The sequence below is a fragment of the Condylura cristata genome, unplaced genomic scaffold (genome assembly GCF_000260355.1).
Source record: "Condylura cristata isolate star-nosed mole 26May11 unplaced genomic scaffold, ConCri1.0 scaffold00014, whole genome shotgun sequence".
NCBI classification, from domain to species: Eukaryota; Metazoa; Chordata; class Mammalia; order Eulipotyphla; family Talpidae; genus Condylura; species Condylura cristata.
This window is the reverse complement of record NW_004567115.1, coordinates 18,415,365-18,430,149: the sequence shown is the minus strand read 5'-3', so window position 1 is coordinate 18,430,149 and position 14,785 is coordinate 18,415,365. Positions and strand designations below refer to the sequence as shown.

Sequence of the window (14,785 nt, the reverse complement as noted above, 5' to 3'; positions counted from 1 at the left end):
GTGTGTGTGTGTGTGTGTGTGTGTGTGTGTGTGTGTGTGTGTGTGTGTGTGTGAAGAGCTGGGGTATAGCCAGAAGGGCAAGGGGTAAAAGGACACACCAGGGACAGAGTGGGGAGCAGAACAGGTGGATATACTGAAATACCTACTAAGGGGAATAGTGAGACAGGAGATGGCTGCTGCACCATATGATTTAGCTCCTTGGCTGGGGATGGAGCTCAGGCCTTAGTGGTGATAGTGCTGAGATTTAACTCTAGGCCACCAGGGGAGCCCAAGTGTTTATGTTGATTATATACAATCATTTCTATTTTTTTTTTTTTAATGTAGTATATGTTAAATGCTCCTTAATGTGTAGGGGACATTTGTTTACTTGATCCAGTGATGTATTGCTGCTTAACAAGATATCTGAACACTTGGTGGTTTAAGCAGTAACCGTTTTATTATATCTGTTGGGTGGGTAAGGATTTGGATCAAGACAGTTTGCAAAGATGACTTTTCCATTGGTGCTGACCAAGACTGGGGGGTGAATAACAGACAGGTCTAGAGAGTTTAAACATTCATGTGACTCTGGAAGAGCACAGGCAATAGGGTGATGGATGCTGTGGTGGTGGGAGAACTATGGGGACTACCCCTGGAGGGGGGAAATCAAATAGTGTCCAAAATTAACAATGACATAAGAAAAAGTGCTTTATCTAAACATAAAATTTAAAAAAAAGATTTACTTATTTATGCATACAGAACTGGGGCACAGAGACTGGGAGAGGATTTGCCAGAGACAGTAGGGAGCAGAACAGGCAGGTTGACAAAGTACACTGGTGAGGGGAGCAGTGGGTGAGACAGGTGAGGTCTGCTATGTTATGTGGGATTGAACTCAAGTTGAAACAGTTGCAGCTAGCTTTGTAGTGCTGTGCTTTAACCCATTATACCATCAGGGAGGGCCCTAAAAATAAACTAAAAAAAAAAAAATTCATATGATTATTCATGAATGAATGGAAGATTAGCTTCACCTAAGATAACTGGAGTACCTACCTATAGCAAGGAAAGTAAATGACTTAAGTGGAAGCCCAGAGCTCCTAGAGCTTATTCCAAGATTCCAGGGCAGATGCTGCAAGCCTTATGATCTATCCTTGGAATTCTAGAATGTCATTTTCATGTGTTACTGGTTAAGCAAATCACTGAGGCCAAACCAGATTTTAAGAATGTGCACTATGCCTTTCTGTAGGAAAAGTGGTAAAGAATTTGTGATCATCTTTAATCATCCACACCTGGCAATCATTTTGCAAGCCTTGACTGTAACCTCCTTTGTGAAGAGTTAATAGTTTATTACTTGTTCTCATAACACCTTGTCACATAGTAGATCTATACTACTTGTTAACCTTGTCTGTGTCATTTTGCACTTAAAGTCAATCTATATTTTCTGTTGACTTTCACAGTATCATTCATGGTATGTATTGTAGTGAATTCTGCAAGAGGATAAAGGTGCTACAATGGGATGTTTCACATAATATCTAGAGTGGGAACATAGCCAACATTTTATTAATATATATATTTTAAAGATTTGTTTGTATATGCACAAGAGTTTGGGCTTATCCTGAGGTGGAGGGAGGTGAGAGGATTCACCAGAGACAGAGTGGGGAGCAGACCAGGTGGGTGACTGAAATACACTGCTGAGGGAAGCAGCGAACAGCGGGCAAGACAGGAGAGGTCTGCTGCAACATGTAGATCACCTCCCTGGCCTGGATTCAAACTTGTGCTACAATGGCTGCCAATAATTTCATAGCCCTGAGACTTAAGCCCATGCACTGCCCAGGAGGCTTCTGAGCAGCCAACATTTTTTTTTTAATTGGGCCTAATGTATTTTTTAAATAAATAATATAATAGTTTATTTTTACATCATTTTGTGCATTTTTTCCATCGCAGTTGTAATCTCCATGGCAGCCAACATTTTAATTCAGTCCTTTTGAAAACAAATAGGCAGGATTTTCAAGTCTTCAATAAATATTTCCCTTTCCATGAATCTGACCTCCTAGATATAAATGAAGAACTATTAAAATGTGGATATATAAGATGGTTTCTGTTATGCCCTACTCTGAGAAATAATGTTTGTAGTCATTGACTTTGATACAATAATTCAGCCTGCTGATTCTTCAGTGAACATCAGTGTCAACATGTACCTACATACAATCATTTCAGGGTTTTATGTAGTATATATTAAGTGCTACTTTTTGTGTTGGGGACAATGTTTAAAACTGTTGGTAGAATTGGAGTTGTAGCTAGACTCTATATGAATTTTTAAAGAATAATTAGTTCCCCCTTTTAAGTCCTTTCTCTGTTAGTTGTATTACTGGATATTTTTCCTTTCTGACTCTTAAGCAGACAGCCCCCATCACAAATTCAGAGAACACCAACCTTTTATGTCTTGGTAGAGACAAAGCTCATCTTCCCACACATTACCTGGGAATGTCAGATCTGTGCTTTACCAGGCTCCTAGGCAACTAGAGAGACGACATCCTAACTACCCAGAAACCAGTGAAACAGGAGAATTCCTTCTGGTGATAGCAGGCAGCTGTGGCAGCAACATAAGGGCATCCTGGCAGCAATAACAATAGCTGCCGTATCAGTTACTAGCTATTGGTGACCTCATTTTACATTTCAGAATCATGATTTTTGCCACTTTGGTTCTGGCTGCCTAGTCCCCAAGCCTGGATCACCATTGGTCTTCCCAACATTCACCAAAGATAGAGTAGGGAGAACAGTCTTTTGTTGAAATGCACTGTAAAGGGGAGGAGGAGAGGGGCATGGAGACAGGAGCAGTCTGCTGCTCCCTGTAGGTTAGTGCTGAGACTTAACTTTTGGGCCATCAGGGAGGCCCTGTTTTTTCCATAGTTTTTATTGGTCTTATATCTAAGTCTTTAATCTGTTTAAAATTAATTGCTGTGCATTGAGTTGAGAGGGTAAGTTATTGCAGTGAGAAAAATAGTTGCACTTCTGGCTTGTTTTGATTAAAGATTGTAGGCAGGGGAAGCTGCCAGGGATACTATAAGTGGTGGCATTTTATGTGATTGGTTTGGGAAAGCATATTTGGTTTTCTCCTTTGTTTGTGTTGAGGGCATTTTGTGTGTATAAAATAGGGAAGGTGGCAGCTTTTGAGCAAATCCTGACCATTCTGAAGGGATTGCTTCTGATGCCATGGCTTGGCTTCTTATATGGGCCAGTTTTATATTGTCTAGCCACTATTTATATTTTAAGTCTTTGACTCATTATTAGGGAAGTTAGCAGAATGACAAAACTGATTCCATAAGGGTATATGAAACTGAACTTTAATCAGTGGGGAAAGGAAAGACAAACTGCTAAATTGATACAAAACTGTTTCTCAGGACAATGAAATTTTGACCTTCTAATTATGTTTTTGCCCCCTCCCCCCATCACACCAAATCAGTTTTTTTTTTTTAATCACCTAATCTCAGACTTAGTGGGTTGTAAACACTCTGGGCTTTAATATTATTCAGGAAAATACCATTTCCTGAGGGCAGCAACTAAAAATCAAGTGATTTATTATAAAATATTCTATAAAGAAACTTATTTAAAAGTCATACAATCATCTTTTGACTATTTCCAAGTTTTAAATAAAATTTCATATATTGTCTCATTTAATCTTCATAATAGTCCAATGCAAGTAACACATGGTAGTACAGTTATTTCCCCATTTCCCAGATGAGAAAACTAAGAGACAGGTTAGGTATAACTTGATGGGTAGTCAATACTAAGTAATTAATTCACAAGTGTAGATTAGTTGAGTAACTGTCTTTGCTGACAATTTAGATTATAAGGAAAAGTCAATTGTAGGAAATCTGATACTCGCCAGCATGTTGTAGATTTTGAGTAATGACAATTACTTTTTCTGGTGTGGTTATTGTGAATCCCAAATCCTTATTTCTAAGAGAAATTATGTGGTGTGGTTCAAAGAGCACCGGTTAGTAATCAGAAACTGGGCTTTACATCAGGGCTTGCCTTTGCTCTCCTGAGTAAGTCATTAAGCTCCACTTATTTCCTCACTTGTAAAAGGAACAATGTCTTAAGTTTAGGTGCTGGTTACAGGCATTTATTGTAAAGTCACAACCTCCAGCAGATCTTCAACTGTTGAAAAATCAAGTTGTTACTTGGATTAAACAGATCCAGAACTCTCTGGAGAATCTAGTAGATTTCTGGAAATGCAAGATTTTTTTTTTTTTTTTCCATTTTAGCGCCCGCTACTCGCCTGCTGCGGGTTTAGTTCTTGGTTCCACTTACAATCGCTCTCCCGTTGTCACGGGGACCAGGAACGCCCCAGCGGACTGATTCCTCTCCCATAGTACCCCTGCGGCGCACGTGATGGCGCAGGCGCGTTCTAGGTGGTGGAAGAACCGCGTTGGCTGCCGGGACTGAGCTCCTAGCGTCCTAATCAGGAAGTGGCGGGCGGGGCCTCGGGTTGAGTCGCCGCCTCACCGGCCGCTGCCGCCACTGCCGCGACTCCGACCTGGCGGGGCAACGCTGGGCGTGCTTACGGGCAGGCGGGGCTGCAGACAAGAAGCAGGAAGCGGCCGCCACGCCAGCGTGGGCGGCTGGCCGCGGCGGAGGCGCAGGGAGCCGGTGGCAGGTTGCGTGGGGCGAGTCTCCGCGCTCAGGTAGGGGCGGCGACCGTCGGCCGAGGGGCGCGGAGCCCCGGCCTGTTGTTTCTGGAGACCACTGCCGTGGGGCCAGTGTCTCTTCCGTTCCTCGGGAGGATGGGGTTTCCGTTCTCTACGTGCAGCACTTAAAAACGCCTACAACTTCTTGGGAGCTTTGTGTTTTAGGCCGGAGTTTCATTGAGCCAAGTAGAAGGCTGGAAGGGGACAGTCTCAGTGTTTGCCTCCACCTAACCCCAGAGTTTACATTAGCAGTCGCCAAGCAAGCCATGTGTGTGGAATTTGGGGGACCACGTTGTCCAACCAGCGAAAGACTGATTTAGATGTTCATTCATCAACTTTTTTTTTCTGGAGACCTAGTTTGTAGTGATTCGTAAACTTCAGTTACAACATTTTCTGCAAAATCTAAAGACATTTTCCAAAACAATGCAGCAGTAACTTTTTCTCCTACCTCTGCATTTCTGCCACTTCAGAGGTAAAGAAGTCTCTCTTAGCTTTTCAGCTGATGGTAGTTGTGTTCTTATGTGCTAGTGGCACCTGAGGCTCAGTCAGGGGAAGAAACAGTAAAGAAGTAGGACGATTGAAAGACTTGGACTTCCAGCTGAAAGATTTTGACATAATTGTTGGTTTTTCAGATCCACTGGTGGACAATCGAGGGTCGTGTTAATTCCCTGAGTTGTGGCGGTGGTTTGGTGGTTTATTTTGTTTTTAAATGTAGAATGGACAGGGTGATGTGTCCTGTATATTACATAAATAATGGAGCACCTTGCTTAAAACGAAATTAATCATTGTGACTTAGAGTAAGAAAAAGGAGAAATTGGGCGGAGCTTGTGATTGTAAAAAAACACATTAAGCCTCGTGCTCTTGGTGCCATTTGAATGTTCCTTTTAAAACACAGGTGTCTTGTTTTAGAGTCCTTTGCCAGCATTGCAGGTGTGGTGTAAGGAATACTGAATTTTAAGAGTTAAGATTTTCCGGTCCTGGCCCCAGTTCAACTAGCCATGTGATTTTAATCATAGCGCTTCTATTGAGATTTTGCATATTAAAATAGGAATAAAACTAGTATCTGTTATTGAATAGTGAGGATTAAACACCAGAAACATTTAGGTCTTTGTGAAATGTAAGGCTTTCTTTAAACTATGAAACTTGAAAAGCCCAGATTAATTACCTGCCTTTATATGGTGAAAATAAAGAAATACAAATATGTTTTGTTTTAGTTTACAGATTGCTTGTTGCCCCCACTTATCACTTGTTTGTTCTCTACTTTCCATGTTCCAGTCCTCACCATTTCCCTCTTGCCTTTCCCAAGACTTTCTCCTACTTTCCTCATCCCATTATATCCATTGTTAATACCTTTTTAGAACCAGTTCAGTGTAGTAATAATGAGATAATATGTGTCTAACTTTACTATTAAAAAAATTACTCATGTTTTCTCATCTACATGGTAGACAGCATTGGTAATATGCTCATTTATGATAAAGTAGAATTTAGAAAGGTGTAGTGGGTTGCCTGGGGTCATGGACTTTTAGTGGATTACAGCTGAGAGGAGGGAGAAGACTGGTCTTTGATTCTCTCCGGTGACTATTCCTTACTTGACTGAAGCTTACTCTAATTGTCAATGTTCAAAATTTTTAGCATTCCAAGTCATATTGATTAATTTTTAAGGTGCTCAGTGGTTTCATAGTCTCCAAGGTAAGCTGCTTGAAGTGAAGGATTTATCTTCCAGAATTTTTAAAAACTTCTGAGTATAGTGCCTCACAAACAAGATATTTAATAAACTTGTGAAAATAGTAATAATGAGATTGAACCAATTTAGAATGTTTTTCCATGTATTATTCATTTGACAAATAGTTTATTGTGCCACTCAACCTGCGTTTGAAGGCTTTGAGAGTATAAAATAGGGTTGTTATCTCCACAAGTTTTGTTCCTGATTTATGGATAATAATCTTACCTGTAAAATTCATTCACAGAGATATCTTAAATTCTTCTTGGACTTGTTACAGGCTTTATAGAGACTTCAGACTAGACTGGAGTGGAATGTTTTTAAAATTTTTGTTGATTGACCTTGTGGCTTCCCTGGTTGTACTAAAGTTACTTAGAATAGTTGAGTTTTAGAAGTGGGGAGGTAGGGGTCTGAGGAGGTCATTTAGTTTCACCTTCCTCCCAATTAGGAATTTTCCTTTCAACAAATTTTTTTTTTTTTAAAGAGTAAGTTTATTAGAAAGAGACAGGAAAGGGGAAGACACTTGGATAGGTGCAGGTGACAGGAAGAGCTGCTCCAAAAGGGATGGGTTTGCAGGGAAAGAGACCTGCATGGTTGCAGGCAGGCAGTCTTAGGAGAGCGGCCTCCCCTGAGTGGCCTTCCCTGCAGAGAAGTCAGGGCATGGTACAGGTCAAGGGCAGGCAGGAGGCTGCTGCCCTGCAGAGGGAGAGAGTGGGTAGAAAGAAGCACCTGCATAGGCACAGTTGGGCAGTGGAGCAGCTGCCCCTTTCAATATTAATGCAGTGTCTTCACTTAATACCTCAACCTGTTTTTAAAAGACACCGTCTCACTTATAAGCAGTTCTAATGGTTCTGTGTCTGGGGGCACACACCTAATATGCCTGTTAATTTTGCCCCAGTAGTCCTGTTGGTGTTTCTAGAACAACATTGTTAAATAGCAATGTAATATGAGCTGCCAAGTGAGAGCCACATGTGTACTTTTAAATATTCTAGTAGCCTAATAAAAATAAAAGGATATTAATTTTAGTGTTTTATTTAACCCAGTGCATTGAGCGCATTAAGTCAACATGTAATCATTGTAAAATAATCTCATTAGTAAATTTTAAAGTTTTCTTTGCAGCAAGTCTTTTAAAATAGGGTGTGAAAGAAATATTTTAAAAATTACAACAAAAAAGAATAAAATACTTAGGAATACACTTAACCAGAGAAGTGAAGGCTCTGTACATTGAAAACTATAAGACATTGATAAAAGAAATAGAAGACAAATAAATGGAAAGAGATTTTGTGCCTATGGATTGGAAGAATTAATATGTCCATTTACCCAACACAGTCTAGATTCAGTGCATTCTCTGCCATACTTTTTTTTTTACAGAAATAATAATAGTCCTGAATATTGTGTGGAACCACAAAAGACCCAAATTAAACAAAGCTATCATGAGGAAGGGTAGCAAAGCTGGAGCTTAATAGCTGGCATTTTCACACTTTCTGATTTCAGACTATTTGTTTTCAAACAGCTATAGAGGTAAAAACCATAGTATTTACATAAAAAACTAGTGCAAAGGTCAATGGAATAGTTTTGAGAGTTCTGAAATAAAGACATGCATAGATAATGAATTTACAAGTGACCTGAGAGTGTACATTGTGGAAAAGATAGTCTCTTCAATAAATAGTGCAGGAAAAACTGGACTTTATATTGTGCACAAAGATCAACTGAGATTGGATAAAAGACTTGAACAAAAAGTTCTTAGGAAAAAACGAGGCATTGACTCCTTGTTTTTGGTCTTAGTTATTTTTTGGGATTTGACACAAAAAGCAAAATCAACATGTGGGACTACATCAAAGCAAAAAGCTGAACAGCAAAGGAAAGCATTAACAAAACAGGTAGCTATAGAATGGGAGAAAATATTTGCAAATTGTCATATCTGGTAAGGAGTTAATAATAAAAATATCAAGAACTTATACAACATAATAGCAAAATAACAATCCAGATAAGTGGACAGAAGAACTGAATAGACATTTTCCCAAAGAAAACCTGCAAGTGACCAACGAATACATGAATAGGTGATCATCAACACTAATCATTAGTGAAATGCAAATAAAAGCCACACTGAGACAACACCTGATACTTATTAGTGTGGCTATTGTAAAAAAATGGATAACTAGCTGCTGCTGAGGATGTGGTAAAAAGGGAGCTCTTGTGCACTGTTGGTGACAGGTAAATAGGTGTAGTCACTATGAACAATAGTATGGAGAATCCTAAAAAAAAAAAAAAAAAAAATAGAACTGCCATAGGACCCAGCAGTTCCACCTTTGGGTATTTGGAGAAAATTAAAACAACACCAAAAAATATGTACCAGCACGTTCACTGCAATATTATGTACAATAGCCAAGACATGGAAAAGACCTGAGTGTCCATCCCCAGATAAAATATATATGTGATGCGTATTATCCAGCCATCCATGCAGACATTATATTATGTAAAATAAGTCTGACATAGAAAGACAAATACTGTATGAACTGACTTACATGTGGAATCTAAAAAAACAGACAATAGTCTGATGGTTAGCGATATGTGGAAAGTTGTGGTGTGGAGAAGAAATGGGTGAGAGTGGCCACAAGAGGATCTTCCATAAGATAACAAATGCTAGGGATGTAGTATACAGCATGGTGACTAAATTTACCAGTACTATACTACATACTGGAAAATTGCTGAGAGAGTAGATCATAAAACTCTTCATCACTGCAAAAAAAATTAACTGTGATTGGTGTTTATCTTATTGTGGTAATCATGTTACAGTATCTGTGAACATCTTCTATACCTTGACTAATTCATTGTTACATCTCAAATATAAGTATTGTATATATAGACTACATTTCAGTGTTAGTACCATTTCAGATGCTCAGTAGGCACATGTAGCTAGTGACTATGTTACTGCACAACTTAGTTTTGAATCTTTAGGAAATAATCCTAGTTCTCTTTTCTAGCAAAGTGCTTGATACAGAATAGGCATTATGTTTGAGTGAATGAATAAATGCTAGAGAATTAACAAAAGGTTCTTTTGTTTGGGAAATGCCAAGAGATCTATGGATTTGGTTTATTGGTTTGGGTGACTTGAATCTGAACTAAAGATACATGTTTTTGTCTTGGCAGCATTATGGATCCAAGCCTGTTGAAAGAACGGGAGTTATTCAAAAAACGAGCTCTTTCCACTCCTGTAATAGAAAAACGTTCAGTATCTTCTGAAGCATCTTCGTCGTCGTCATCGAAGAAGAAAAAGGCAAAGCTAGAACACGGGGGATCATCAGGCTCTAAACAAATTTCCGGTTAGTAAAATTGATTAAGACTGTTTAGGTTTTACTTTTCAGGAAACCATTTAGTTGTAGCAAGTTTATTTTTCAGTTTAACATTCTGTTGATTAGTAAGTGTTAACTAGAAGAGAAGGAACAATAAGAATTTTTGCTTTTAAGATGTAAGTCTAGGGGGTGTAGTTGGAATTTAGATTCTTTTTAAAAGGGTGATGATTGAAATTTAAATTACGTACTTTACAGTTAACTTGTCCTAAGTGTATAGTTAAGATTTCTAGTAAATTTACACTGCTTTGCCCTCTGCCCAACAGAGAGTGCCCTTTTGTGGTTGCTCCTTATCACGCCAACCCTAGATAGCCAATAATCTATTTTCTGTCTCTGTATATGGGCCATGTCTGGATATTTCAAATAGAATAGCATAGTTTGTGGTCTTTTATGTGGCATCTTTTACTTAGTAAGATATTGTGTTTCATCCATGTTGTAGTTTATACATAATTCCATTGTTTTGGCTGAAGAGTATTCTACTATATATGGATGTACCAGAATTTGTGTATTGTTTCTTTATTATCTAGTGAACATTTAGATTATTTCAGCTTTTTGGCTGTTACGAATAGTGCTGGTGTGAATTTATGTATAAGTTTTTGTCAGAACAATGGTATTTTACGTGGAGATAGACCTTAGTGGAATTTATGGGTCATGTGGTAGATTTATGTTTGTGTTTTTAAGACATGATCATGGTTACACCATTTTATACTCAAATTAATGCAGGAATGTTTCTTCCACTTTTTACTCACTGTTGCCAAAACTTGTTATTCCTATTCTTTCTGATCATACCCCTATTAGTAAGTGTAAAGTGGTATTATTGTGACTTTAGTATGTAGTTTCATAATGGCTAATGATGTTAAGTATTGGTCTCTGTGTTTATTAATTATTTGTGTCTTCTATGTTGAAATGTGTATTCAGAACTTTCTGCCCACTAAAAAAAAATGGATTGTTTTGTTTCCTATAGATTTGTAAGAGTTCTTTGTATATTATGAATATAATTCCTTGATCCTGTGTGTTCTTGGTGTTATATCAAAGAAATCTTTAACTCAAGATGATGAAAATGTACTCCTATGTTTTCGAAGAGTTTTATCTCTTATATTTAGATCTGTGATATGTTAAGTTACAGTATGTGGTTTAACCAAAGGGTCTAAATTCATCTTGTGTATGGTTATTTAGTTGTCTTCCCCCACCCCCCCAAAGACGAGTTTTCCCACTGACTTTGGCTTTAGTGTTGACTGTGAGTTGACTACATAAAGAGTTTATTTTGGGAATATATATATTTTTGGAATATATGTAACCTATATATTGATCCTTATGCCAGTAATAACTCTTGATTATGGTAACATTGCAGTTAAGTTTTGAAATTGGAAAGTATAATTCCTTCTACTTTGTTTTTTTTTTGAGATTGTTTAGGTTTTTTCTGGAACAAGACCAGCCCATCAGCATCTGCAAAAGAACCAGCTAAGATTTTGATAGGGATTGCATTGCATCTATAAATAAGTTTTAAAAAAAGGGAAACATTATCTATATTACATACATGTATGTGTGTACACATATATTTGGTGTGCGTGCATATATATATTTGCATATAGATAAGAATTGCTATCGTGGCAATATTCAGTCAATCAGCATGAATATTTTTAATTTTCAATATTTTGTAGTTTTTAAATAAGCGTTTTATACTGAATTTGTTAAATTTATTCAGTATTTTTTTATAAATGGTAAAGGAAATTTTTTCCTTAAGAAATTAACTTGATTTTGGGGTGGTTTATTACTATTATATAGAATCTTTTTATATATTGATTTGTATTCTGCAACCTTGCTGGGCTAGTTTTTCTTCTTTTCTAGTACATATGTCTTTTACTTTTCTTGATTGTCTGGTCTGCCTGTTCATGTTGAATAGAAATAATGAGATTGGACATCTTTGCCTGTTCCTGAACTTAGGGTGGGAGCATTTAGTCTTTTACCATCATGTATGATGTGTGGGTATTTTGTTAGGTTGATCAGGTTGAAGAAATTCCTTTTCATTTCTTGTTTGTTGACTGTTTTTTTTTTTCTGCTTGTATTTTTTTTTTTATTAAAAAGTTTATTTTTACATCATTTTTCACATTTTTTTTTCATCTCAATTGTAATCCCCACGGGTTTCCCATCACCAAATCACCCCTGTGCCACCACCATAGTCCCGTGTTGACTGTTTTTAATCTAAAATGGGTATTGGATGTTTTTAAAGTTTTTCATCTGCTTCTAGTGAGATGATTGTGTTCTTTATTCTTACTGTGGTATATTATTTTAATTGATTTTTAGATGTTAAACCAGCCTTGCATTCTTGGACTCTTACTTGGGCTTACATAGTAAGTAACCTGTATTATTTGTGGTAGAATTCAGTTTGTAGATACTTAGGATTTTTTTTGTCTTCATTTGTGAGGAATATGGCCTGTCATTTTCTTGTGATGCCTGTTGGCCTCAAAGTGATTATTTTTTGGAAGAAGATGTGCAGATTTGGTATTCTTTGTGAGAAAAAAACTAAGAATTTCTTCTTAGAATCTATTCATGAGTTTATTTGGTATTTTGTGTGTTTTTTTTTTTTTTAAGGAGTTTATACATTTCTTCATTTGCATTGTCAGAAGTTTTCCTAACTCTTCCCTTAGCTAATGTTCTAGTTTCTGTAAGGTTTATAGTGATAACCCTCCCCTCTTTCACTTTCAATTTTAGGAATTTTTTTTTTCCTTGTTAAGGTTTGCCTATTTTGTTCTTTTCAAAATTCCCACTTTGGGTTTTATTGATTTTTTTTCCCTTAAAAAATATTTCCACTGCTGTAATTTTTTTAAAAAACTTATTTTAATTATGCATACAAGAGCTGGGGTGTAGACCAGGGTGGGGGTGGTAGTGAGAGGATTCACCAGAGACAGTGGAGAGGAGAACAGGTGTATTGACTTAAATACACTGTTGAGGGAGCATTGGGTGACACAGGAAAGGTCTGCTGCGCCATGTGGGTCAGCTCCCTTGCTAGGAATCAAACTGGTGCTGTGGTGGTTACTGATAGCCTCATAGTGCTGAGACTTAGCTTCTTGTACCACCAGAGAGACTCCACTGCTGTATTTACTATTTCTTCCTTGTTTTATTATGGGGCTAGTTTATTCTTAGACTGTTAACTTTCATTTATTTTTAAAGAATTATTTATGTGTATAAGAACTGGGGCATAGGTCAGAAGTGGTGAGAGGATTCACCAGAGACAGAGTGGAGAGCAAAACAGGCAGACTGATGAAGTACACTGCTGAGAGGAGCAGTGGGTGAGACAGGAGAGGTCTGCTGCGCTTTGTAGGTCATCTCCCCAGTTTGGGGATTGAAGTGGTGTTGAAGTGGTTGTGACCAGCTTTGTAGTGTTGTGCTTTAACCCTTGCATCACCAGGGAGGGTCCTGTTAACTTTTAAACAAGATCCGTGCAACTTATGTCACAACAGAATTTATTTGCCTATTTCAAAATGTGGCAGTGATAATTTTTCTTAATGTCATTTTGTTAGATGTTCTTCATACTGTTTTACTATCTAATGCTAAAGTAGAACTAGTCTTTTTACCAATTTAGGCCTATCATTCTTATTACCACATAAATTTAGCTGATTATCTTTCATTCTTATTGAGTTTATATTGAATTAATTTATAGTGAACAAAATTTTAATTTTTGTAAACATTAATTAGCATGGTGTCATTCTTAGACCTGGTCTTTTGGGTCTGCTTAAGAATATCTTTGCCATTTGTAGTTTTGGCTATAGGTAATGAGTAAGGAACTTCATCTTCACAAAGAACAGATCTTATTCAACAACAGGAAAAATCTGTGTAGGCATTACTTTTCTTTGGTTGGCCACAATTATCCTTGAAAGTGTGAGATAGAATACGATAATCTAGTTGTGGAAAGTCCTAAAGTCTCAGTAGCTATAGTTTAAAATAAGAAATGTTTCTCTTTTCCCATATTTATCATGGCTTGATGTGACTCTCAGCTCATTACAGTCCCTCAAGGCTCAGGCTATGAAAAGCTGATACTTCAAATATGCCTAATATTTGGACTAGAGGGAAAAGGAACTTGAGGGTCCTGCCCCGACAGTTTAATGTGCTAGCCTTGAGGTGACATGAATCATTTCCACTCATAACTTGTAGAGCTAGTTAACAGGGTTGTACCTAGCCAGAAAGGATTCCTAATTACAGTGTTTTCATGTACTCAAAAAGGAGAGCTGGAAATACTAGGTGTAAACACTGCAGACTACCTACCCTACCATGCTAACTTATGCAGGTCACTATCATTAGCTGCTTACCAGAGCTCCTGGTTCAGCTTTTCTTTTGTCCATTCTTTGTAAAGCCAGCACTGATTTTTCTGACCTGACATCACTCTGATTAAAGCTGATAATCATAACTTTTCAAGAAAAGCCCATCTTTTCCTGCAGCCTACCTATTCTGTTTTAGCTTGTCTTTTATAGCCATATCTCACTGTTCTCTGTCCCAAAGACATTGGCTGATAACTCCTTTAACTTGCTTTACTCTCTTTTGCCTCTTGGGTGTTTGCTCTTTACTTCCTTTTCCTGTAAGATTCTTTTCTTACACCTTTTTTTTTTTTTTAAAGATTTATTCATACAGAACTGGGGTACAGGTCAGAGGCTCAGGGGCGGCGAGAGGCTTCACCAGAGACAGAGTGGGGAGCAGAACAGGCAGATCTACGAAGTGCACTGCTGAAGGGAGCAGTGGGCGGGTCAGGAGAGGTCTGCCACGCCATATGGTCACCTCCGGGGCAGGCCGGAATCGAACTCATGTGGAAATGGCTTTAGCTTCTCAGTGCTGTGCTTTAACCCACTGCACCACCAGGGAGGGCCTTCTTACACTTTCTTTTATGTTTTACTTAAAAGTCACATTATTCCTACTTTTCCTATCTAAATTCAGTACTTAGTTTATGAATTTCTGTAGCACTATTTTTGGCAAAATTACTGTACTTGCATGATTACTTGTGTGCCATTGTATCCTAATCTTTCTTGCTTAGAACTCAATTTGTATTTGTTGAATTACTA

The 14,785-nt window shown here is 37.8% G+C and overlaps 1 protein-coding gene across 2 annotated transcripts in view; it reads left to right on the top strand.

The window, feature by feature from the left end:
* The window catches only part of GTF2E2 (general transcription factor IIE, polypeptide 2, beta 34kDa), a 67,751-nt gene that overhangs the window by 743 nt on the left and 52,223 nt on the right, over positions 1-14,785 (top strand). The window contains exons 1-2 of one of the 2 annotated variants that reach the window (XM_004682212.2): positions 4,473-4,661; positions 9,535-9,707. In XM_004682212.2, the coding sequence (XP_004682269.1) occupies positions 9,539-9,707 (169 nt within the window). In that variant the 5' untranslated portion in view covers positions 4,473-4,661; positions 9,535-9,538. Of the gene's footprint in view, positions 1-4,472; positions 4,662-9,534; positions 9,708-14,785 lie in introns of those variants that run through there. The other variant, XM_012724950.1, reaches the window with a different exon arrangement.